This window comes from Argopecten irradians, chromosome 14, assembly GCF_041381155.1.
Source record: "Argopecten irradians isolate NY chromosome 14, Ai_NY, whole genome shotgun sequence".
Classification (NCBI taxonomy): Eukaryota; Metazoa; Mollusca; class Bivalvia; order Pectinida; family Pectinidae; genus Argopecten; species Argopecten irradians.
Window position 1 is genome coordinate 12291691 of NC_091147.1, and position 25551 is coordinate 12317241.

Below are 25551 nucleotides of genomic sequence, written 5' to 3' on the forward strand. Positions count from 1 at the left end.
ACAAAGTGTTGTTATTTTAAAATACAATTTACGGGAAAAGATACGGAACGCACTGATAAAATATACTCTACATGTATCTTTTGAAATCGTTTACATCTTTCGAATAATAACATTGTGCTAGCCTTTCGAATGAAACCAACAAAGAAATTAAAAAAAATAAACTTTTATAATTAAGCGGACGTCAGCAATATCTTCCGCCTCTTTTGGCATTTACAACGCGTACTTTCTATTAACACGGATCAACAACTTCCGTATTTTCGTATTTACAGCGAAGATTATATACGAGAGAAACACCAATAACTTAATGTCTTTTTCTGAAATAATCAAATAAAGTTAGCATCAAACAACAACTTGCGATCGTGTAGGTAGGTAATAATGACACCGTTAATCCCTTGATTAATGACCTAAAGGCTTGACACGCCAACTGTATAAACACAAGATTGTGAGCAGTTATCCATGTCGGTCGGTGCAGTCAGGTGTGACATAGGTAAAAAATCTCAAGGGCCGAACACCTGTTCGACGAAAACATGGGTAAATACTCAAATATTCCCGCGTTTCGACAGTATAGCGGGAATTATTTGTCTTAAACGACATCGTATGACTATCGTGCTACATGTAGGCGCACGCTCCGTGGGAGCGGGATCACGTGTACAATATCGGTACACGCGTAGGTAGGGTCATTTTCTAGCTGTCTTCCTAGCAGGTCGGACACTGAATTTTTAATTTTAAATTCTCGCTCCTCTACAATCAATCATGGACCCAAAATTACAAAATCACATAGAGACTACTGTAGATTCAGCACAAGCGGATATGTTTTCACGTTTGGATATGTTGATGACGCAAAAGCTAACGGAGTTGGAGTCTAAAATTCATGTGCAACAAGTTAATATTTCTAATGCTCAACGTGCGCAAATTCGTCAGGACATTATTGGCGCGGACAATCACAAATTTACCAAAAAGAGTTGCGAAGAACAATTTAAGTTTAACCAAAAGGTAGTTTCCAAGCTACAGGAGGCCGAGGAGACATCGCTTCATGACCCCCCGGCAACCAAATCATTGATAGCGGAAGGTATGAGTTTGCTCAATCACAGACAGAAGCTCATTAAGCTCGCTGATACCTCGGAGGCCGGATGGAAAGCCGTGGAAGAGTATGTGTCTAATCCACTCGCCTCAGACTCGGACGACGAGAAACGTATGGACCGCGCTCGATCTAGAGCGGACAGAAAAATCAAGGCCGCCAAGCAAAAATCCGGAAAAGGGAGGCCCCGTTACTCGCCGTATCAACACCGTTTTTATTCAGCGCCTACTGAAGTCCCCGTGCCAGCGGACAAGACGGCTACCGTCAGAGCTCCAAGGCCTGGAGTGTGTTATGGTTGTGGTAGGGCCGGACACTGGAGGTCAGAGTGCCCAGCTATGTCAGCTTCCGGACACAGCAACGGTCAAAAGCTAAGTAAAACTTTTTGTTTTAACCATGTTGATCATAGCAGTGATCATAATTCTGTTGTATTAGTAGAAGGGTCTGTTTCACCTGTTGGTAGATTAAAGAAATCTTTAGCTTTTTGGAAAGCAACAGGCGCTAGCGAGAGCGTTTTGTCAGTGATTACTGATGGTTATAAGCTGCCATTTAAAGAGATTCCCCCGAATGCTCGTTTAAGGAACAATAAGTCCGCTCGTGACAACCTTCAATTTGTTTATAACGAAATAGAGAAATTGCTTAGGATAGGCTGTATAGCAGAGGTCAGAGTTCAACCACGTGTCGTTAACCCATTGACGGTCGCGTACAATCGCGCTGGTAAAGCACGCCTAGTGTTGGATTGTCGTCATATCAATGTTTTTCTGCACAAGTTCAAGTTCAAGTATGAGGATACAGTTGAAGCCCGAGATATGTTCAATGTTGGCGATTTTTTGTACACGTTTGATTTGAAATCGGCGTACCATCATATCGAAATTTACCCCGATCATAGAGGCTTTTTAGGTTTCGAAGTAGATATGGGCGGAACAACGCGATTCTTTGTATTTAACGTTCTTCCTTTCGGTATTTCTACCGCCGGCTATATATTTACAAAGGTCTTACGACAGGTAGTCAAACACGTGCGTGGGCAAGGTCATAAACTAGTAATGTATTTAGATGACGGAATTGGTGGTCACAAAACCGTAGGCGGGGCTAGCGAATCTAGTCAGTTCGTGCAGACGTGTCTGCATAAAATACGGTTTTTTTGATAGCCGACGATAAGTGCCAATGGGAGCCTTCCCAGGACGCCACGTGGCTCGGCTATACGTGGACAATGAAAGAAGGCGTGGTCAGAGTTTCGATTGACAGGGTCGACAGGTTGTTGTCATTGTTGAACCACACTATGTTTTTAGTGTCTGACAGAGGTCAGCTATTATTCTCGGCCAGGTATGTAGCGAGCATTGTCGGGCTGGTCATATCAATGCAAAGTGTGATAGGGTCGTTGGTTCGTTTGCGTACGCGAGAGCTTAGCGCGTGTTTATTGACAAGGGCCAGTTGGAATGCTGGAGTGTTTTTAAGCGTTGAGGCACTGAACGAAATCGAGTTCTGGTTGTGTAACGTACAAGCTCTAAACGACAAAGGGTCGAATTTGAAAACGCCACTTGAAAACAAATGTTCCAAGGTAATCTGTACCGATGCTTCCGAGGTTGGTTACGGAGGTTTCTTAATCCCATGTGAGGATCCTCTTATGGAGGGAGACGGAATTCTAGCTGTCGAGGACACTAGAATAATGCGTGATGCATTAGCCTTTCCTGAAGGCGATGGTTTGTATCAAAACTTGAATAGGTTATATGAGCACGGTGATAGCGTTGTCATGGGGACATGGAATAATAACGAACGCATGCGCAGTTCCACTTGGAGGGAGTTGGAAGGTGCGAGACGTGTATTAAATAGTACTTTAGACAAGGTCAAGGGTCACAGCGTCAGGTTGTTTATGGACAACAAAAGCGCGTGCACTATCGCGAGGGTAGGTAGCTCCAAACCCTATTTACAGAAGGTTGCTATGGATATGTTGAGGCTTACATCGGAGTATAGTATCACTATGCAAACTCAGTGGGTGCCAAGAAATAATAATAAGACAGCCGATTTTTTAAGCAGATGCTCTGATTCCGATGACTGGTCTGTACAAGCATGGGTGTTCGATTTGTGCGAGAAAAGTTGGGGACCACACGACGTGGATCGTTTCGCTTCCGATTATAACACCAAATGTACGCGGTTCAACTCTCGCTGGTGGTGCGCAGGCACAGAGGCTATCGATTGTTTCACTGCATACTGGGGTAAAGAGAACAATTGGTTCGTTCCCCCTCCCCGGCTTATTTGTAAAACTTTGGACAAAATGAAGGCGGATGAGGCATATGGGACACTAGTAGTTCCAGTATGGCACTCAGCAGTTTTTTGGCCTATTTTATGTCAGGGGGAAATGTTTTATAGTTTTGTAAAAGATAACCTTCCATTGTCACGGACAAAGGTCACACAGGGTGGCAGGGGAAATAATGGAGTTTTTGAGAGACAAGTGTTGTCTTTCAATATGATAGCATTAAGATTAGATTTTAGAAGTTAGCAGGCTTGTTGTATTTATGCATTGTTGTTTTTTTTTTCAACAGGCATAGGCTTACAAGGATCGGTGGAAAAGGCCGTGAGGGCTGCAGGCGTAACAGTAGGATCATCCCTTCACAAGTTGTCGGAGAATATGGCCGACCGGATCCTGCATAGTAAAAGCGTTGTTGTGCGTTACCCGCAAATCCTGTACATATTGCATTATATCTGAATTTTCTATTGGACAAACACTCTTCTTTCTCCGTTATTTCATCCGTTGTTTACGCTATTAAATGGGTACATGATATTAATGGACATCCGGATCCCACCACCAACAGTTTTGTTCGACATTTGTTGGAGACCTCCAAGAGATGTTCACACAAACCAGTTTGTAAGAAGGAACCATTAACTGCGGACATTTTGATTAACTTGTGTAATTATTTTTCTGGTAATAGCGATTTACTGGTAATTAGAGATTTGTCAATGATTTTATTGTGTTTTTCTGGTTTTCTCCGTTTCAATGAGCTTAGCAATCTGCTTTGTTCAGACCTGAAAATTTGTGACAGCTATTTAGTTTTAAAAATTAGGAAAAGTAAAACCGACCAATATCGCCATGGTGACGAGGTAGTAATAAGCAAAGGCCAGACAGTGGCCTGTCCGCTCACTATGATACGCAAATACATTGAAATCGCGGAGATTAATCTCGACGACAACGCGTTTTTATTTAAACCTATTTTTCGCTCGGGATCTACTTGTAAGTTGATCCATAAGAACAAATGTTTAAGCTACACAGGGACTAGACAAGCCATTTTGAAGCGTCTGTCTTTGGTGTGTGACGTTAAGAACGTCGGTTTGCACAGTTTACGGGCTGGGGGAGCTACCGTAGCCGCAAATAACGGCGTTAATGACAGATGTTTTAAGAGGCACGGTCGTTGGAAAAGTGAAGCTTGTAAGGACGGATATGTTGCCGATTCTTTACAGTCGCGTTTGAGTGTTACGCAGAAGCTTGGTTTGTAAATATTAATTATGTTTTTACCTTCATTTTTACAGATATATTTAGGCCTAGTTATTATGCATTTCGTTTTCCCACTTTGTCTTTTGTCGCGTCACTCGAGTTTTTCCCTTTCTTTGTTTTTTCTAGTACACTGACACGCTAGTACGGCAAAATGATATTTGCGTTGTAGTTATATTTTTTGAAGTAGTGGAGTGAAGACTCAAATATTCCCGCGTTTCGACAGTATAGCGGGAATTATTTGTCTTAAACGACATCGTATGACTATCGTGCTACATGTAGGCGCTCGCTCCGTGGGAGCGGGATCACGTGTACAATATCGGTACACGCGTAAGCAGGTCGGACACTGAATTTTTAATTTTTGGAATTCAATGTTCCTTTTTTTCATTGTTAGCGTATGTTTGTTATATTGAATTATTGGAATAGATACATTTCTATGACGGCGCAGGTCCAGCGTTTCCCCTAGGCCCTCCTGTTTGGATATAATTGTTTCCTGCCATCGGACACAGGTTTCCGGGGGCTATCTCCGGTTTTTCCTGGGCGACAGGTGTGTGCTGTTGATGGGGCGGTTTTGTTTTTCTAATGAGTCGAGCATAAATAATATCTTGTTTTTACATGTACATTCGTATTGCTATAGTTGTACAGAGAGGAGCCTTCATTCTATGTATATATTTTCTTAAAAAATTTCACAATGGTTTTCATTAAACGCCGACTGCTACACTGACACGCTAGTACGGCAAATTGATATTTGCGTTGTAGTTGTATTTTTTGAAGTAGTGGAGTGAAGACTATGTATTTGATGAAACGGGGACATATTTCTGTTCGAGGAATAAGGGGTATTCGACGAATAGCTGTTCGAGCTATCCGGGGTTTTGTTACATAGATTATATAGGGAGATGGTCGGGACCGTACGACCAGTTAGACGAATAGGGGGTATTCGAGGAATCCGGGTTCGAGTAAGAGGGGTTTTACTGTACCTCTCTCTAAAAATGTCAATGAATGGATTCTACGTACTGTAAAAAAATGTCTTAAAAGATGCATTTGTTTATATAATTTAGCAAGACAATTAAATCATTATTACTTTGTGTTACACACAACAATGTGCCGATGGTGTGAATCCGGTATGTTCAGATCGAGCAGGGTTGCATAATGATATGACGACATTCACAATTATCATTTCTAAATGCAGGTAACTTGCAATAAAAAAAATATCATGTTAATTAGAACGCTTTAAAATCATCAAAATACATTGTAAAACTCATCACAGCCATTCTAAATTGTAATATTTTTTACACGAGGGAGACCCCGTACCCTCTCAAACACCAAAATCTCGCGCCTTCGGTCGCTCCCATTCAACAAAATGCATCGTAAAATTCTAAATTGTAATATTTTTCAAACCCCTCAAACACCAAATTCTCGCGTCTACGGTGCTCGCAAATTCATCAAAATGCATCTTGAAACTCATCTTAGCCATTCTTAATCGTATTTTTTTTTCTCGTAGGAGACCATCGGACCCCCCATACACCAAAATATCGCTCCTTCGAAGCTCGCATGGGAATTTGCGAATTCATTAATTTCCTTTAAGCTACGCCACTGCCTATAAATGTGTACAAGGATTATATGAAAAAATATAAAGTATATATGGTTGTGTGTTGAATTAAACAATTAATCTCCTCCTGTGGGTGCGGGGGGAGGAAGGGGGGGGGGGGTGTCCAAATATTGAGGACCTTTGCTCCCACCCCAACCCCCCATTACGTTTCATATTCCTTCGCCACTGAGATACGCTGTAAATGTATCGGCTATTACACTTAATCAGGCCAATATAACCGATAAAATATAAGTGGTCTCTTTGTGGTGTTATTACGTCTATATATCCATTAGCCGGAGAGATTTTCAGCGACCATGAATTCGAACTCGAATGTGCACTCGGTTCTTTCCGTTATAATCAGCCAATGCTGACAGATATAATTTCTTGTTTCGTTTGGCGATATTTCAACGTTGATAAACATTGCCAATATTTCAAATAAAATGTTGTAATTTTGAAAACTTTCTAATTTCAGGTATAAGAACGTTTGTAGGAAGTCAAAAACCCTAAGATATCTATGTAAATAAATGCGGAGGAGCTACGTCCATATCTAGCTCATTTATTATTACCAATTTACCAACACGTCAAAATGATTCCACGGAATATCAACCTAAGGAAAACATGACAGGTGGCAATACCATTGGTTTATGCATTGGTCTATATACCAATTCATGCTTGATGAGATTCATGAATTTTCTTGCATCGACCGAATTCAAAATGCAACAATTATTTTGTTATTTTACTTTTTCTGTGCATGTACACGGAGTACATAAAACAACAGTCTTTGAACACCTACATCGAGGAATGATCCGAGGATTTAGACACCGCTCTCTTGCTATTTTTTTATTTTGAGATAAAAATTGGTGAGACAATCACTATATTTAAGTTCTCAAGTCCGATGAACGCCTAATACGAGCACCAGCGCTACTACTCTTACCGTTACGTCTTTCTACAGTCGGAGATGTGTCAGAAAAAAGGAAGAAAATTAATAAAACAAATAAATAGAAAATAGCTCACAACATATCATAGTTAATATTAATTCGCGGAGATAAATATTTGCGAATTTACATGCCTTTGTGACTTTGATCTAAAAGTTCGCCACTTTACAGTGAAAGTTTACAGTTTAAGGAAGACTGCCGCTCTAGTTAACACCAATAAAATAATTCACACCACGACCTTGACCTTCTAGGTGACACGATGTGTACGGCCATCAGGACTTTCCGGGTTCACCCCCGCTGCTACATGTGACACTCAGAGAAGACCCCAAGTTGTTGAAACTTTGTTCTTAATGAAAATAAAACAGCTAAAAATGTTGTATAACTAATGTAGATACGGAGCGTTTTAATGTTTTCACACACATGTATAAATTGATGCACATACATGAATACACATGACCGAAACCCCTGTACGAAGATATGTAAAATCTACAGATAAGCGTTGTTTACCAACGCTGGTATGCGTACAGGCTAATATCATATAAAGGCTGCACTTCAGAGGTCAATAAGTTGATCTATTGGGACACTCCAGTCACAGTCGTGTTAGCAGGTAAGCGTTTTTTTGTGGATTATTGCTTTTCCCATGTATACTTGTCCCCCCTCCCCCTTCGTCTCTTTACTGTTACGTTCATATATTGCTGTAGGTATTTTTATCAGTCCATAAATGACTATACATGCATGACTGTCAAACGGACTTTAATCCTGCTAGTAAACCAAACATTCAAATAATGTATATGTACAATCAAATTAGAATTACACCGATTTATTGTTAGGTGTTATAGTCAAGATTTAGGTTACGACCTCTAGTCGACACTATGCCTCTCCTACTTTCTCAACACGGGCTTGTCACCGGCCACGGCGGAGCTTTAGAATTAGACTTTGATTGATTGGTTGATGACACTTAACGTCATTGTTCCGAAAACTAGACTTGTTCAGTAACTCCGATCCATTACATACGATATTGTTTGCTCCAATAACAGCGACCCGTTCGGGGTCAACACTGCATAAAACCTAAAAAGATGTATATAATTATGGTGTGTCAATCAACGTGTCACCTATATGAAATCATCGGTGTGTGTTTTCGAACTTTTTAAAGGTAGACGGAATTCCAAGTTTGATTTTAATTAGAGTCTGAATTATATGTAGTGGATCTGAGCAGAGTTGATCATCACCGTCTTTGACCTAGAATGGCCAGATGGGTTCAGGCATTCGAGATATTTAATAAAGACAAAAATGAACGAAAAGCCCACTTTATTAGCAATTGGCTATTCTAGACATCACGTCATTACAATTGCCAATGATTATAAGATTATATCGATGTCAGTAGTGTTTCTGACTTGTTTAACACAGACAAACGAGAGTAGGCTTAAAATATATTTGAATATTTTTTATTCTTCACCAGACAAAATTTACCCCACAAAGTAATCACGAGACAGTTTTGTCGTGTAATGCTGATTTAGTATTCTGATTTTGTGTTACATTCATGTGAAGGGGAGTAGCTGAAAAGAAAAGTACAAAAACAAATGATACAGTGTATGTTTTAATATCATGTCACTAAAATAGGACAGACTAAGCATAGTAAATATGTAACAAATTTGTGAGAGGACGTTTATCATTTTATGAATTAAGATAACTCAAAAAGTAGAAAGAAACACGAATCATCCAGTACCCAATCTCGTCGCCATTACAGCAGTTGACGATAGAGAATAACGGTGATAGATAGGATAAATAGGAGTAGTTGGGTATGTACAAACAATACTTACATTGAGTTTCCATCACCACAGACCCAGTTGGTTTCTGTAGTAGGAGAAATACCCATACGGGTTATTTATGTGTAGGTTGCCCTGCAGGAACAGCGGATAACCGGGAATTTTGGGATGCCGTGGATCTTAATACAGAACACATAAAACATCAACGTTAATACATCAACATTCGAAAATGAAAGTTTATACAGAATATTTGTCTTAGGGGTAATTTTTTTTTCATTTTCTTTTTCTAACAATAACAATACCCATGCGTGAACATTCGCACCGAAGAATTAAACGCAAACTTCGATAAATACATTAAACGTCCGAAAGGTGGTACCTTCTGCTGCGGTTTGGAGTTTTGAAGTATTTTATTGGTAAAAATGTTTGTGATTGGCCCAGGGTAAGTTATTCTCTTATTATGTGCTAAACTTGTTATGAGATATTCTTTTCCCCAGATAACTAGATTCCACATACAACGAACATGTCATGTTATACAGTATTAACGATAAGGCTAGTCAACCATTGTCTCCAACATTTACTAAATAAAAAGAAAACATAATCATTGGTCAAAATAAAAATAAAGATATATGTATTTAAAAAACAATAACTATAGATAACGTCAACCACCAGAATGTCAAAACTAACATTAAAATGTATTAAAGCATCCCCATGGGTCTTTAATTTATGCACCCAATGTCATTGATTAGAAATTTGAGGTTGTTTTTTGCATCACGTAACGAATTGTACGTCGAGTATTGTTGACGTCATGCACGAAAAAACGTTTTTGCAAAAGCGGCACAGTCATTGGACAAACTAGATTATTGGCTACATGTAAACTACCAATGTGCCACAACTGAATTTACTATATAAATTGTAGTATGTCTTACCTAGAACTCCCGCCACGTCTATAGAGACGAATGGATCATGGTGCCAACTCATCACCAGGCCAAGTAAAGCGGCCATCACTACCATCTTCAGTAACAGTGTTCCCTTTTCCATGCTCCTTTTTATCCGGTATAAAAATCAGACCTGCAACCACGAAGGCTTTAACACTTATCAAGCTTGTCAAAACGCCGTTAAGAAACGTTTTGTATTAGTAAGGGTTATAACAGCGAATGTATGATATATATACATTGTACATAAACTTAATCGACCGTACAAAGTGACAGCTGTCTTCTGTTTATACAAAATGAAAATTTATAATCATTGAAATATACCATGAGCAAAGCTTAATTGGTAAAATAAAAGTTTATATTTTTTTACCGAATATTTTTCTATAATTCATCCTTCTGTTTTACTAGACATTGGTATGATCGCCGTGAGTATATAGGAACGAATGCATAAAGCATGAAAATCGTAAATGTAACGACCTAAATCATTGAATGTACCACTAGTCCAGTAAAGATAGGGTGTTACTCCAAAATAATTGCAACATAATTTTTTCTTTGTTTTTTATACAGATCTGACATTGTTTTATACAAGAAAAAAAGTCGCCACAAATAAAAATTTGATCCCCAAAAAATCAGAAAAATAGGGGTATTTACATAATTTGCCAACTTTGAAGCCAAATATAAACTTATATGGTTATCATGAGATACTAGAAAATTAATGTATGACAAGAACGTTATAAGGACAGCACAGATTGCCAAAAACATAAGTTGAAATCAACACAGGGAAAAAGTATGACAGCATGAAAATTGTATAATTATGTCCTTGCAACAGCCACACATGCTTTTGTTGGATTGTTAAGATAAAAAATTGTTATTATCAACAATACCATTGATACTCATTTTGGTGGAATCGTTTTGAATAAAACTTGTTGATTAAAGGCTTTAAAAGTAAAACATTTTACTTTCACTACCTGAGATAATATGGTTGCTCAAAGTTGGTCTTTTGGCCTTTTCCAAGGACATTTTCAAGTCCAAATTGAATAATATGTCTTTTTCATTCAAGAATTATTCAGAAAGTACCGTCTCAAATTTTTAGATAGTTATTAATTTAGATTCTATGTAGGCTATACTTATCTAAAAGAGACAACTATATCAAGATATCCCCAAATATAAAAGACTTGAGGTCGATCCTCATTTAGTGCCAATTTGACTAAACTTCTCTAATCGGCTAAGTCCTTAAGTTTAAATGTCAAAAATGTGAATATCTATTTTGTGACTAATCAGATTGCAAAATCCTTTGACAGATATTACCACCATAACGGAGCGCTCTTTATAAAGTGAGTTTGAAGTTTCTTTTTTGTTAAATATTTGCATGGGTCAGTTTTTCATTTTTCCATAATGGAACTGGATGGGGTTATACAATTTTCAATGAGATAAAGGAACAAAACAAAAGTTCAAGTTAAATTTTATAGCTGAACATCATCACAGTTCTGATATATTTACTGGCAAAATTTAATGACAAACGAATAAAGCATATTCGAAAAATTAAGATTTTTATATTGCAGATTTATGGACTTAGACATAATTTGGTATTCAGCCAAATTAACGTGATAGGAAGTTTTTACTTCTAAATACCATGTGCATTTTTATACCGTTTTTACAACAAATGATCAAATTAACAAGTAAAAAATAAACAAAAAAGGATATCACATGTTTGGCAGCATTTGCTTTTTTATTTTCCGAAATTTTAACTACCAAAATGGGTGTTTTGTCAAAAATCTAAGTATAAAACATTTCAAATTGGCACGATCAGTCAACTTGACATGTTAATATTTAGGTTTTTCTAGCTAATGTATTATCGAACATGCATTGATATCAAAGAAAATGTAATTCTTTAAGGCATAAAACATAAACTGATATAGTTCAGGGTAAGATTTTATAAATGTTTGCATCTAAAAAGAACAAAAACGGTAATGCTAGCTAAATTCAAAAGTTTTTCAGCCGTTTTCATCCTTCTTTATCTCTTGGATTGACTGAAATTATTATATCATTTCAACTTATTTGTACTAACCTAAAGTTGATCTTACTATATACCCGATTTCATATTTCAAGTATTGCAAAAATAGCATATTTTGTACTTTAAAAGTGGTCAAAAGTGTAATTTCTATATATTTTTTATTTTTCGGGTGTTGAAAAAATGACTTTCCTAAGATCCTCCAACTCAAAAAGCAGAAAACAAATTCTGTTGCAATTATTTGGAGGTTAGGCCTCTATTTTTCGTATTTTTACTGGACTACACTTGGGATTTTTTGTTAAAAACAACTTCCGTCCACTTTTCGTATCTCACATTACACCAGATAAATTTAGTTTAATTAAAACTTTACAATGTTAATACTGATTATAGGAATACTGTATACTTCAGTATTTAAAGATAATCTTTAATAGATTTGTTATGTTATTGAGATATAACACAAATTTCACTCCAATTTACACTCCAATTTACAGTACACTCCAATTTACCCCATAATATAAAAAAATCTATTGAAAATAATCCTCATTATTCAATTTACTATTTTTAAAAATAATCTCTTCAATATTCAGAGTTCATTTTGGACTCCATTACGCTGTTATCTTGGCTAATTCGAAGCAACGTTACAATTTGCGACGCCATTTTTTCCTTCATAGGCTGATAGATTAAACTTTAAGCCAATGAAAATGCTCGTTACAAGCAAAATTGAATTATATAAGAATACACTAAAGTTTATGTTTTCATGTAAATATTACATATTTGAAAAAGGGCGTTACTAAATTTTATGATTTTTGACTAATTTTATTTCATTTTAAAGTAATATATTAACTTAACTAAACGAAAAGATCAAAATTAATGTTTGTGGTAGTTATTTCCTGAATATTTTGATGAAATATAATTAGTCTGTTCATATTATGTATGTATAAACATTATATGTGTTACCTACTTGAAGTAAAGCTATATATTGTTCCATTGCAAGTAATGTTTAGTGATGGAAACTGAGTTAAGCTGCTACTTTCACATGTAGTGTAGATCTCATTATATATGTCCTAAGAGCTCAGATGTATATGGTCGATAGGACTTTGCATGGTTGTGGCTATCCATCAATATTTTCAAATATGAGATAAGAAATCAAGTTGCGGTGACGTAAATATGGAGTACACTCTCATTTCATTTGTAATAAACGTTTTCTTTTCCTGCAGCAAACGTTACCATGGTAACCATTAAAAATATGCATAAATTAAGCGACTGTGGAATTTTAATTACTTTTGGCATACTTTAACAGGTTTTTTTTCTATATGAAGTAATAGACCACCCCGGAACAAAGTGTACACTTACTGAGAATAAGTAGGCACGTAAGACCTATCTTAGGAAGAAATATACAGTTTGTTCAATGATGCGCTCTATGATTTATAAATGCAAAATTTGCAAAAAGTAACAAATATTGATAACATTTTCACATTTGCGTAATTTATTATGTTAATGATACTAAAACGTAACAACTAAGAATGCAATAATACAATACAGTTATGCCATGTATATCCGGAATGTATTCAATATTGAGAATATTCCCATTTAATCACTAAATAAGATAATTGAATAATCGCCGTACGGTATATGTAGAAGTCGGGGGCAAAATAAACCATATGTAATCCTTAAGTATTTTCATAGATATAAAATCACTATATCAACAACAACAAATAAAGATATAACATGGCGCGACTGCAACAATTCTTTATAGTCCTCTAACCTCATTTGTAATACCGAATAATAAGTACATATGCACAACGTAAGCGTTCAGACAGTAAATTTATAAATATCAAATCGAAGACAATATTGTAGTAATGCTATGATCCCGAGTAAGGTATACTTCCACAATACATGAAATTATGCATTTGAAACGATAAAGCACATAAATAAGGACAAAAGAAAAACGATTAAAACACACACACATTGCGCACTTACCGTGATATAGTGTAAATGGAGCGCTACATTATATAACTGTTTCTGGTTGTTTGATGTATAGGGATAGCAGGTGATTGTATATTCACAGCGATCTGTCATACATATACTATATAGGTAAATACGTAAGGATGATGTATGGTTTTAGTTTATTTGATTGGACGATAATTCATAGCTAACTGACAATGCAAATTGTGTTTTAGCGTAATACATATATCTACTTTGAAGCATTCAAACAGGTGTTGATTTTATGAACAATGAAAATCGTAACAAATTATGAACCAGAAACAACTATATCATTTTTGTGTCATAAAATAAAATCAGGTTTTTCTGTTTCGAAAATGTTGTGAGAAAAATCATACAGGTGTTTTAGGTTTCTATTTACATGTATATGCAATAATGGTCACTGCAAATGTGCGCCATGGGACGCATTGGTCTTGAAATCTACCTGTAATTTTGCTCTTCGTCATTTAAGCATAATATTTCAACTGTCTATTAAATCAAAACTAACATGTTTAAAATAAGACACATAAAATATTTCAACTGTACCCCCTGCCGTTATCAATGACACTGATCCTGACGGAGTTCCCAATGTCTATGTATATATGATTTTGACAGTAGTTACTATTCACTGGAAAGTTCATTGGTTTAAAATATACTCCATACCACCAGTATATAGGTCATTTATTGAGGAATCTTATAGTGACATGTTCGTTCGTGGTCGCGCTAAGTTGTCTAGCTCTCCATTGATATGCTTCTCGATATATACATGTCCTTTCTGCCAACAGATTGATTTAATACACTACTTAAGGTGGTTAAATGTCAAATTAACGACCTCTTTTATTTTTTTATTATTTAATGTGTCGCCTAATGACAGTAAACGCATGTACATGAACCTCGAAAACGCTCTACATTCTGTATGTGTGGAGGTTAACGACACATACCTACTAAAACCTCCTCACAATACCATTGAAATAGAAATTCATACCAAAGCTGAAAATGGAACGAAATTATTATGGTGGCGTGCTTGATTTTGAGCAATTATAAATCAACTATTTTACCGGAATTTCAAAACTTTAAGGCAATATTTTGCAAATTGGTTGTCTAATAAGTATGAATATTTGCAAAATTAACAAACCTTAAAATTTTCATTAATATAAATAATCATTACACCGGCAATTCATTATTTTAGCTCAGAATAGTTTTATATAATACTCCTTCCCACAAGATTTTGAATATGAAAAAACAAGTATTTTGCAATTTTTCACAGATTCAATGGTTCACAGAAAAAGTTAAAATGTTGTAGTTCAAAAGAAAACAATTTGCTGTTTCTTAAACGATCGTAAAAATATATTTTAATTTCACACGTGAATGCTCTTTAAAAAACTTTACAGCAAAAATGAATTTCATGTAGATAGAATATAGTCGTAAAGGCGATTTAAGTGACAATATAGAAGTAAAAAGGGTGAAGTTGCACCTCTCTACAATGTGTAAGAAATGATCGATCATTTCTTAAATTTTTGTGCATAAAAACAAACTATAGATATATAATTGTTTGATTTTTTCTATATGGCAACTTGTAACAAATAGAGATAATTAGTTTTTCTTCTTTAAATAACAAAACCTTCTTTGATTAATATTGAAACGAGGCTTCAACGAGACTGAAACGTCACCAGAGTAGATCCTTAAAACGCCTTATCTATCTTATTATTAATAATGATCGATGTCACACACATTCCTACTTTAATTGCTCAGTCGGCATGAAGGTCATATCATTTAACTGTCCTTGTTCTTGATAACAATAATAATCTCCATCAATATCAATAACAGTCAAGTAGCCAATCAAAACTACCCCACCTAAAACACCCACAAATACACATATGAACAAGTGTTAGATGAATACTTAATACTACCTATAATGTATATAGGTATACATGTTTTGTAGGTAAGTAACTTGGTTTTAAAATAGTTCATATACTTAATGGACGTTCTGATGTAAAGATGTCAGACTAAACAATACTTTTACCTGGTTATTCTCAATAAAACGTATAAATCATGTTTAATTTGGATTAAATCATTAACGAAGTCTCAGATTAGATAAAACCTTGTCACTGAGCGTTGTTGTTGTTTTCTCTCTAAAGATTAGTTGTAATCCTTCTAAGGTAACACATACATGAAAATATAAGAAAAAACAATCTTCAAAATCCAATCCTACATACGGATAGCTTCAGTTTACGGCCGCCATTTTTACACATATAGGAATCATGGGGAATCAGCATGGATATGCTTTATGTAAGCTCATTATATAATCGAGCGGTTCAAACGCTCTTATGATCCGACAATCGTAATCTTCATCAGGTAGAAGCTCAGTGCTATCGCTCTTTATTTGCAAACGTTCAAGTTATTTGGACCACTTTCCAATATAATCAGCTGACCAAAAACGGAATATCTGTTACAGACAGAAAATGTCGTCCTTCCCAAATGGGGGTTTCCTTTTCAAATGGGGGTTTCCTTTTCAAATGGGGGTTTGGGGACAAGGAAAGGGTGTGATTATATGAAATAAAAAAAGTAAAATCGGCTCCATTATTTCCATAAATTGTACTTTTTAACATTGCATAATTAATGGTTACTGAAACATCTGGCTGAGTCCTTTAAGGCTTTTCCTTCAGTCATATTAACACCTGAAATATGTGGTACCATTTCGCATTGGATTGTGAAGACATATATGTGATTCCTGTTTTGACGAGCCACACCGATGAAGTGGGTATATTTATATTGTCCTTCTCTATTCTTCACCAGCATGTTCTGTCCCTGGTTCCTTACATATAGCATCCTTAATGAGTGTTGATTTCAAATGGAATTTTGTAAATCTAGGATGGTTTCATTTTTGCGAATTTAGGTGAGCAAATATGAAAAATTCGAGATGAATTTTATACAATATTAAACTGATTACAAATGAATACAAAAGAAATTATTTTTAGGATGCATTTTGAAGAATCTCATCGTCTAAATGTGTTATAAAATATCCAGGCGAAGACGCTTTCTGTCACTCTGTCCTCAAATCTTGACTTCATGTCATTGTTCCAGCCAATAAAAAACGTTTTAGCTTATAGTATACTAAAATATTTCACACTCGAAATGATGCGAACTATGTGATAAATATTCTTGTCTAAATTTATTCTGTCCCCGTCCTCGTACAGATATTTATGGTTTTATAAACTTGAGTATAGATTATGTAAAAGTTATGTTTATATAAAATAAGTTTTATGAGAAAGTATGTTGTATGTTTTACCTATATTACCTATGTCAATTTTTTATAACTAAATGAGCATATCAAGAGTTTTTATTATCATTATTTATTAAAAATGTTTCATTCACAGCAGGGTTTTTTTCTTCATTATTTATTCATTAAAATCAGTATTTAATTTTGTGATAGACAAACATTGTAGCAGGTTTTTAATTATCGTTATTTACTTAATCAGTGTTTTGTTCTTAATGACATACATTGTTGCAGGCTTTTTAATTATCGTTATTTACTGAATCAGTGTTTTGTTCTTGATGACATATATTGTACTTATCGTTATCTACTAAATAATTGTTTTGTTCTTGATAGCATTACATTGTAAAAGTTGTTTTTTATGTATCATTACTAAATCAGTGTTTTGTTCTTGATGACATACATTGTAGCAGGGTTTTTTTAATTATCGTTATTTACTTAATCAGTGTTTTGTTCTAGCTAACATTTATTGTTCATGTTTTTTAATTTATCGTTATTTACTAATCAGTGTTTTTTCTTGATGATCATTATATTGTATCAGTTTTTTTTAGTTATTGTATCGGTATTTACTAATCAGTTTGTTTTGTTCTTGATGACATATATTGTATCATTTTTTTAGTTATCGTTATTTACTAAATCAGTGTTTTTGTTCTTGATAGCATTACATTGTAAATGTTTTTTACATATTTTTTTTCATGTATCTTACTAAATCAGTGTTTTGTTCTTGATGACATATATTGTAACAGTTGTTTTTCATGTATCATTACTAAATCAGTGTTTTGTTCTTGATAGCATTACATTGTAAATGTTTTTTTTATGTATCATTACTAAGTCAGTGTTTTGTTCTTGATGACATACATTGTAGCAGGTTTTTAAATTATCGTTATTTACTAAATCAGTGTTTTGTTCTTGATAACATACATTGTAGCAGGTTTTTTTTTATTTATAATTACTAAATAAATGTTTTGTTCTGATGACATACATTGTAGCAGTTTTTATGTACCATTATTAAATAATTGTTTTGTTCTTGATTACATTACATTGTAACAGTTGTTTTTTATGTATCATTACTAAATCAGTGTTTTGTTCTTGATTACATTCCATTGTAACATTTGCTTTTTATGTATCATTACTAAATCAGTGTTTTGTTCTTGATTACATTGCATTATAACAGTTGTTTTTTATGTATTATTACTAAATCAGTGTTTTGTTCTTGATTACATTACATTGTAACATTTGCTTTTTATTTATCATTACTAAATCAGTGTTTTGTTCTTGTATTGACGTTATCTCCATCGCTTTACAGTTTGCGATGTCAGAAGCCGCCGTAAAGCACTGGAAGCCGGAATGGCAGCGGGATGTCGTGTATCTGCACGTGTTTCCCAGAGTAATGGCCAAGTGTGTTCCAAACATATCGCCCTTTGCCATGAAAGTAGAAATGTGGCTGAGGATGAACGACATCCCCTACCAGGTCAGTCGTCTAAAAGTTTCCGACCCCACTAAATTTGGACTGCAGTCATTGGGAGAATTTTTCGGGGAAAATGGGGGTTTCGAAGCAAAATATTGCAATGATCATCATTCATATTAATATTGAAATACACTCGATGAATCCATCTAAGCTACTATTCAGATGAATATATGTTATCAAAATGTTTGACTCTTTGACCCATTTGTGTGTAAAAAGTTATGGAATGACAGCGTTTGACGTTGTGATTTGGAAACAGGGACCTTTCCTTTTAAAGATGATTCTGATTCCGAGTTTACAGTTCATTTATGTACGGAGGTCATTACCCATTTCTTAACTGAGAATCTCACATTTACCTTCAGAATATTATGCTCAGGTCCTACATTTTTGTATTAATTATAATTTTCCTAGTAGACTGCCAAAGGCTCTTTATAGTCATACATACACCCCTCACAATATATGACCAAAACTAAAATGAATAAGATTTTCCTGTGACAGATTGTTGACCACATGGGGTTCTCCAGTAAAAGCCAAACTCCGTTTATTATGTTCAATGAAGAGGAAATACCAGACTCCAACTTCATCATTGAGTATTTATCAAAGTACTTTAAGAAAGATTCATACAAAGGGATTGCAAAAGAAAAACAGGCAGTCGCCAGATCCTTTCTGAAGATGATGGAGGAAAATACAACATGGTGAGGCAAACTTAATCCTAATCAATGTATACCGACTACACATAAGTGAAGTAATGTTCTATTATCCATGTAAATAAAACATGAAAACATTTTAACACTTAAACTCTAATGATGTAATGTCTCTTTCATAAAAAATCAGGATTTGGTGGATTATTATTATATAAATTCCATAACATCGCAGTGGTCTAACGGCACTGAATGGAATCTGGAGATAACGATCTCCGAAGTGAGAGACCTTTTTGAAGAAAATGACGTAGTTGTGATGAAGGATATGTTTGTGGGATATTACTATTGTTATGAAGATGAATATCACATATGAAATGTATGTAAAGACCAGTCTATGATGTACGGCAACAACGCTTATTAACACCTGAAAGCGGATCGAATCAGTGCAGTTATCATGCATTGAAGTCTCGCTTATTTATACCAATAATTTACTCCTAGGACTCAATTCAAACACGCTATTGTTGCTGTATTTTTCCTCTATTGAATTTTTTCTTTATTCGAAACATGTATTCGAAAGATAACATTAGTTATTTATAAGAACTGTTGGCCGTGATTTAAAGTAGCAGCCTTTCCTATGTTACTGTATGTTTATAGCAACTTGGCTGTATGTTAATAGCGATTACGTCTAGAAACCATGTCATAACCTGTGATTGGTAGTCATGGTTGTACGCAATCAAGTTATTCATTGCTTAACTTGACTAAAACACAATATTATTTTTTTTAAATGTGTTTTAATTCTTCACAGTTGATTTATTATTACAATCTCATAAAATTAGTAAATTTGAATGGAAGTCCTGGTGCTTAATGATTTTTAGTTTAAAAACAGGTTAACACTTAATTGTCATACCAGTTGTAAATATTAAAGACAATTCCACTGAATTTTTTACTACTTATGTTACAATTTTGTAAATCTATATAATCATTAATACTAACCTATATGTTGAATCTCTCGTTTTGCGATCGTTGTTTCTCATACACTCATACACTCATACATTTGTAGCTCTATCACTGTCTGAATGAAGTATTAATATACTAGTAGTAATTTCCTATTCGCCGTAAACTGGCTTTCCCCATAAGCCAACCAACATTTTTCACATTTCCACACTAGGTCTATATTCTGGTACCGTTATGTTGAACACATGCCGGAGTACAGGGATTACATTAAATTTCAAGTACCAGAAGAGATACAGGAAAAGATGGCTGCGGGTCTCAGTAGCGGGGTCAGTGTTATTCCATCTCTTATTATTGAGTTTTATGTTAACTTTGGGGCAGCTGCATTTATGTCGTGTTTATTCAGACTGACGGCGAAACACCGCCGATCTCATTTGTCCAAATGTTAAGCCTATTTTATTGAAAGGATATAGTGTTTTACAATACACCATTTCAGGTGGCAAAATCCTCACAAATAATAAACATGTTAGTAATCATTGCACTAAATAAATATGTGCCTTATTTTCTAAATGTCTAACACTGGCTTAGTGTCAATTGTAATTTTTATCATTTGATCTTTACATTTACAATGTCGCATGGAAAATGAACCTTATGCTACTATAATCAAACAGCTGTAATATGTGTTGTACGATCAAACTTCGTCCACTGTATATTTATTCAGCCTTCATTCCTACACAGGTGAGAGACCGTGCATGGAAACACGGAATTGGTCGTCATAGCAGCGACGAAATTTACAAAATAGGAAGTGATGATATTAGAGCGATATCTACCTATCTCGGAGACAAGAAATATTTCCTGGGAGATACGCCATCTTTGGTAAGATTACTATTACCTTTTATAGCACAACAACCTCAATACTACAGGGGTTACTATCACTGTCCTTATATGGTATTAATTTAATATTCAACAACCACTTATTGTGTAACCTCAATTCAAGGTGGATATTCAATTCAATTCAATTCTTTTATTCCTTGAACCTTAGGGTTCATCAGAAAAAGTGCATTAGTATATACAGTGCAACAAAACTTAATATACTATCACATAGATATTTGACACACAGACACATACATAGTACAGATTCATCCAACACGTGCACGACCGCTACGCTAGTGTAGAGAGTTTTTCTACGTTTGCTTCAAACAGTATTTATTCTTTTTTTCATGACCAAAACTATAAATTTTCCTAAACTAGATAATTCTTTACTATTCCTTGTTTCCAGAAGTTGAATAAATTTGGCCATGCTAGGTTTATTATTTATTAATATTTTGTATTAAGAACACTTAGGTGACAAATTGATAAATGTTATACAATATGGTTGAAAATTATCAATCATTCGAACTTTAATTATATTCAGTACTCCACTCTCATTAAATGAGTCAATATGAACAACATTCCATAAATATCCTAGCCCTAACCTAAATAATTCATTTCTGATATTATCCAACCACTCACTCCCCGTCTATCATATCCGTATAACATGCTTTTAAAACACATTTGTCTGTAGACTTGATTTTCAACCAGTATTTAAAAATTATAAATTTTCTATCTATATTTAGAGGAGTCTACCAAGTTCATGATATATCATAACGTTAGGAGTACTTTTCTTAACATCTAAAATTCTACTACAAAAACTTAAATGAAATTTTTTCACTCCAGGCTCTTGTGGAATCCCCATACTTTCGATCCAAAATTTAAGATACTGCCAACATATATGTCAAAAATACTTAATTGAGTTTCAATGTTAAAATAATTTCTATTACATACATTCAATATTGAAAACATAACTTTTCTCCCCTGCGCAGCTATTTTTTCTTGTATTATAAAGAAATTCCCATTATATTTCAACAAAATTCTTAAGAAATTAAAGCTATCAACATATTCTATTGTGGAACCATTGAAATACCATTTCTCAGAGTCTTTCAGTTTACCTCCATTTCTGAAAACCATAACTTTAGTTTTTTTCAACATTTATTGTTAACTTCCATTTGTTAATATAAAGTAATAAAGAATTTACCAATTTCTGTAGGCCTTCTGCAGATTCAGCTAGTAATACTGTATCGTCTGCATACATTAATAGAAATAATTTTAACATTTGCAGCTCTACTGAAGGACAATTATCGGTTAAAACATGTTCTTCATAATCGTTTACATAGAGTGAAAATAAAATCGGGGAAGTGATTTCGCCTTGAAACAAACCGATATCATATGAAAAGAGATCAGACATTGAATTGTTGAATTTCACATACCATTTCACATCATCATATAAAGCTCGTAAAATATTCAACATTTTCCCTTCCACGCCTTCATAGATAAGCTTATACCATAAATTTTGTCTGTTAACGAAATCAAACGTATTTTTATAATCTATAAAGCAACAATAAAGTTTTTGTTTTTCTTTCTCATTGTTCTTCTAATTTATGTCTGTAAAGCAAAAGTATAATCTGTAGAAGACCATTTTGTTTCTGAAACCAAATTGTGCATTACTGATTTTTTAATATTTTGAATCAAATTCCATCAGACGATTATTTAAAGCAGCCGTGAATATCCTTGAAAGACAACTTATTGGAGTAATACCCCTATAATTATTAGTATCGTTGGTGTCTCCCTTCTTCCCAACTTAGCATGCTGGAAAAGAACAAACATAAATTCCGCTCCACGTTTACTTATAAATGAACCCGTCAAATGGATGATAGTGATAAATCAAATATGGTGGAAGATTGTGTATGTGAATTCTCTGTACCAGACAATATAATTCACTAGAGCTGAAATATCGCTGTCCGCTTGGTAGAACTATGTAAGAGTATGCTTATCTCAACCTGGGTTTTGGTTTGCCTCGGGTAGATCATATATTTGTCCAACTGGTGGACCCATATGTTCTCTTGGTTACGTCGTTGATGACGCCGTCGCCAAAGTTTCAAACAGGAGGCTTTTCGAGTGTTTGAGAGCTTAAAATTTTTGATTAAATTGTCAAAAACATCATCATGACGTCATGGCATTGTTGTCGGTCGTAATGTCATGTTGTTGCCACTAAGTCGAACAACTGTTGAGAACGTATGATTTTGTGTGTAGAGATACCTCGAGCGAAAAAATGGAAAAAAATCACATCGATAAAATTGTCGACATCTCTATCCATGGTAAGAGTATATTAGTAATATAATATTCCAACCCTTGAGCGTGAAGCAGGGAAACATTAACCCGAGGATTTGACAGCTTGAGAAATATCAAGGGTTGACAATATCTTTGTGTTACTCTTAAAGGGTCGGCGTGAATGATTACTTTCTCTCTTCATTTTGTCGCATGTGTATTTTCTGTTGTTATGCAATTAAGGGTTTTTAATTTGATATTGGCTATTGAATATATCACTTCAACTTATTTGTATATGTCGGCGGATAACGTTTATCTGAATTTCGTCTGCTCAGATTTTTTAAATGTGGTGTCACTGGTAAAATCTTAAATTATATTTATAACAGTTACAAAATGTGTCTCTCGCAACTTTAAGTAACTCACTCATGTGAAATATATGTAATAAGTATTAGTCAATTGTTGAGTAACCCGTATAGAGGCTTTTCCCCAGCAACCGCGGAATAGCTCTGTAATCTATGGAAGAATATATGGTATTGATTGTATTTCCACAGATTGACTGTACGATGTTCGGATTTCTAACCCAGATCCTCTTTGTGCCTCTGGACTTCCCTATGAAAACTGTCATCAATGAAGAGTGTCCGAATATAGTTGATTATATAAATAGGTTAAAAACGGAATTCTGGCCGCACTGGGACGAGCAGCAATTATAAAGAGCATAATGAGATTGTGTTCACAAAACAGTGATCAAACATATTTGGTAAAGACAGATGTCCCAGTACAATTAAACTAACCTATTTGTTGGTATATGACTAGACAGATGCCCGTGTTCTGTGAAAGCCATGTGTATTATACTTCACAAGAAATGATTAATAAATATATTCAATGTGATATTTTTGATATAACTTTAATAATCAAAGAGGGAAATACTTAAGCTTATTTGATGCATTTTAGTTTCGTTTTTATTCCAAATACTGTCTTAATATTTCATCTAGATAAATAGTCATAGTGTATGTTTTCTTTAGACATTACCATAAACCTATACAGATATACATATAAAATGAACAATATATAATGAAGTATTGTTTCGCAACATTAAGTAATGTTGTATATATTGTACATTTTTACTTGACCATATGTGAAACGAGTCTTTGACTCAATATGTTATCAAGTCTAAATAAAGTGTATTATTATTATTAGTTTGATCTCTATTTAATGTCAGCGGGTAATGGAAAGTGATTGGATAAACACCAGGCTGCCAATTATTTTTTTTCCAAAACGAGTCCACTATAATCAATTATCCTAAATATTGTTACAACCTACCAATATTAAACAGCATCAAATAGATATATTACATGATAATGGAAGGTAATCTGCGTGGTTGAAAACAATACTGGGTATGAGTATTTTGCAATAGTAGGTAACTGTAAACTAAAATTTGGACAGGTAAGTCAATTTAGCCTACTTTCTTCTGAACTGATTTTTTCTAGATAAAAATCAAATTTGTCATTAGAACCCTATTTTCTAAAATCATGAAACAAACATGATTCATTAGAAGTTAAACAGAGCGTGCTTCCTGTTCCATTTACCTACGGATAGATGATTGAAGTATTGTAATATGTATTTTACAAGTTTCTACTTTCGAACAAATATAACGGAGATGATTAAATGACTTGATCAATTAAGCATAGTTCGGATTTGTTTACACTACCTTTGAGTAGTTTCCATTGTAACTAATGAGGCTTCACATATCAATGGTAACCATTATATAGATACTTGCTGATTTATAAGCATACTGTGGCAGATGTATGACTAGTTGATTAAGTTTCTATATTATTTTATAGAAATGATTATTGCATATTAGGAATATAACTTATTGCTCCAAAACGGTTTTAATAAGTCGCATACTTTTGAAATCCATTGTTTTCGTCTCCGTCGATTTTATATTGAAAACATGTGATGGAGTTTTATCCGGGACACTAATTTTATAGCTGCCGAAGTAAATTATGGTATCTTTTCACAGTTTAAATTCGTCGTTCATTGCTTGAGACCGTTGACAACGATGTTTTGGTAATGACATGTTTTACGGCAATGTACCAATATTTCCATCTATGTTAGAAAAGTCAGTCAGTGTTTCAGATAAAGAGATGTTTTGCCCACCTACGTAACACGGGAGATAATCACTATAAAACCGGTACATAAGTATTACAGCGTTATTGGTATAACCATGTTGCATGTAGAAGTAAAATATTCCAAGATAAATATTGAAATACAAATACCATTATGAGTTAGTGTCTTTATTAAAAAC

General features: G+C 34.5%; 3 protein-coding genes and 2 long non-coding RNA genes across 5 annotated transcripts; 4 read left to right on the forward strand and 1 right to left on the reverse strand.

The window, feature by feature from the left end:
- The first annotated feature begins 538 nt into the window (after positions 1-538).
- Positions 539-5304, forward strand: LOC138307492 (uncharacterized). Its single transcript, XR_011205994.1, has 2 exons — positions 539-703; positions 4898-5304. It is a non-coding gene; the product is annotated as an uncharacterized lncRNA (long non-coding RNA).
- On the forward strand, positions 702-3592 carry LOC138307490 (uncharacterized). The gene is given in 2 exon segments (XM_069248264.1): positions 702-2202; positions 2205-3592. Coding segments are annotated over 2 exon segments (2817 nt in total). The 5' UTR covers positions 702-753; the 3' UTR covers positions 3573-3592.
- Positions 3889-4878, forward strand: LOC138307491 (integrase/recombinase xerD homolog). Its single transcript, XM_069248265.1, has one exon. It carries the CDS (start codon positions 4031-4033, stop codon positions 4562-4564), a length of 534 nt encoding a protein of 177 aa, XP_069104366.1. The 5' UTR covers positions 3889-4030; the 3' UTR covers positions 4565-4878.
- A 2227-nt stretch (positions 5305-7531) lies between the features above and the next one.
- On the forward strand, positions 7532-25519 carry LOC138307285 (failed axon connections-like). The gene is made up of 6 exons (XM_069247937.1): positions 7532-7689; positions 18352-18516; positions 19009-19205; positions 20320-20431; positions 20841-20978; positions 23798-25519. The coding sequence occupies exons 2-6, from the start codon at positions 18358-18360 to the stop codon at positions 23954-23956; spliced, it is 765 nt and encodes a 254-aa protein (XP_069104038.1). The 5' UTR covers positions 7532-7689; positions 18352-18357; the 3' UTR covers positions 23957-25519.
- LOC138306869 (uncharacterized) lies at positions 8537-13820 on the reverse strand. The gene is made up of 4 exons (XR_011205927.1): positions 13772-13820; positions 9775-9916; positions 8903-9027; positions 8537-8638 (listed from the first exon to the last, which is right to left on the reverse strand). It is a non-coding gene; the product is annotated as an uncharacterized lncRNA (long non-coding RNA).
- Positions 25520-25551: the final 32 nt, after the last annotated feature.

Excerpts from the sequence above, each read along its gene's own strand:
- LOC138307285 (XM_069247937.1), top strand. The coding sequence starts at position 18,358 with ATGTCAGAAGCCGCCGTAAAGCACTGGAAGCCGGAATGGCAGCGGGAT. Across the intron at positions 19,206-20,319 it reads ATGGAGGAAAATACAACATG|GTCTATATTCTGGTACCGTT; the intron begins GTGAGGCAAACT and ends TTTCCACACTAG. Across the intron at positions 20,979-23,797 it reads TGGGAGATACGCCATCTTTG|ATTGACTGTACGATGTTCGG; the intron begins GTAAGATTACTA and ends GTATTTCCACAG.
- LOC138307491 (XM_069248265.1), top strand. The coding sequence starts at position 4,031 with ATGATTTTATTGTGTTTTTCTGGTTTTCTCCGTTTCAATGAGCTTAGC.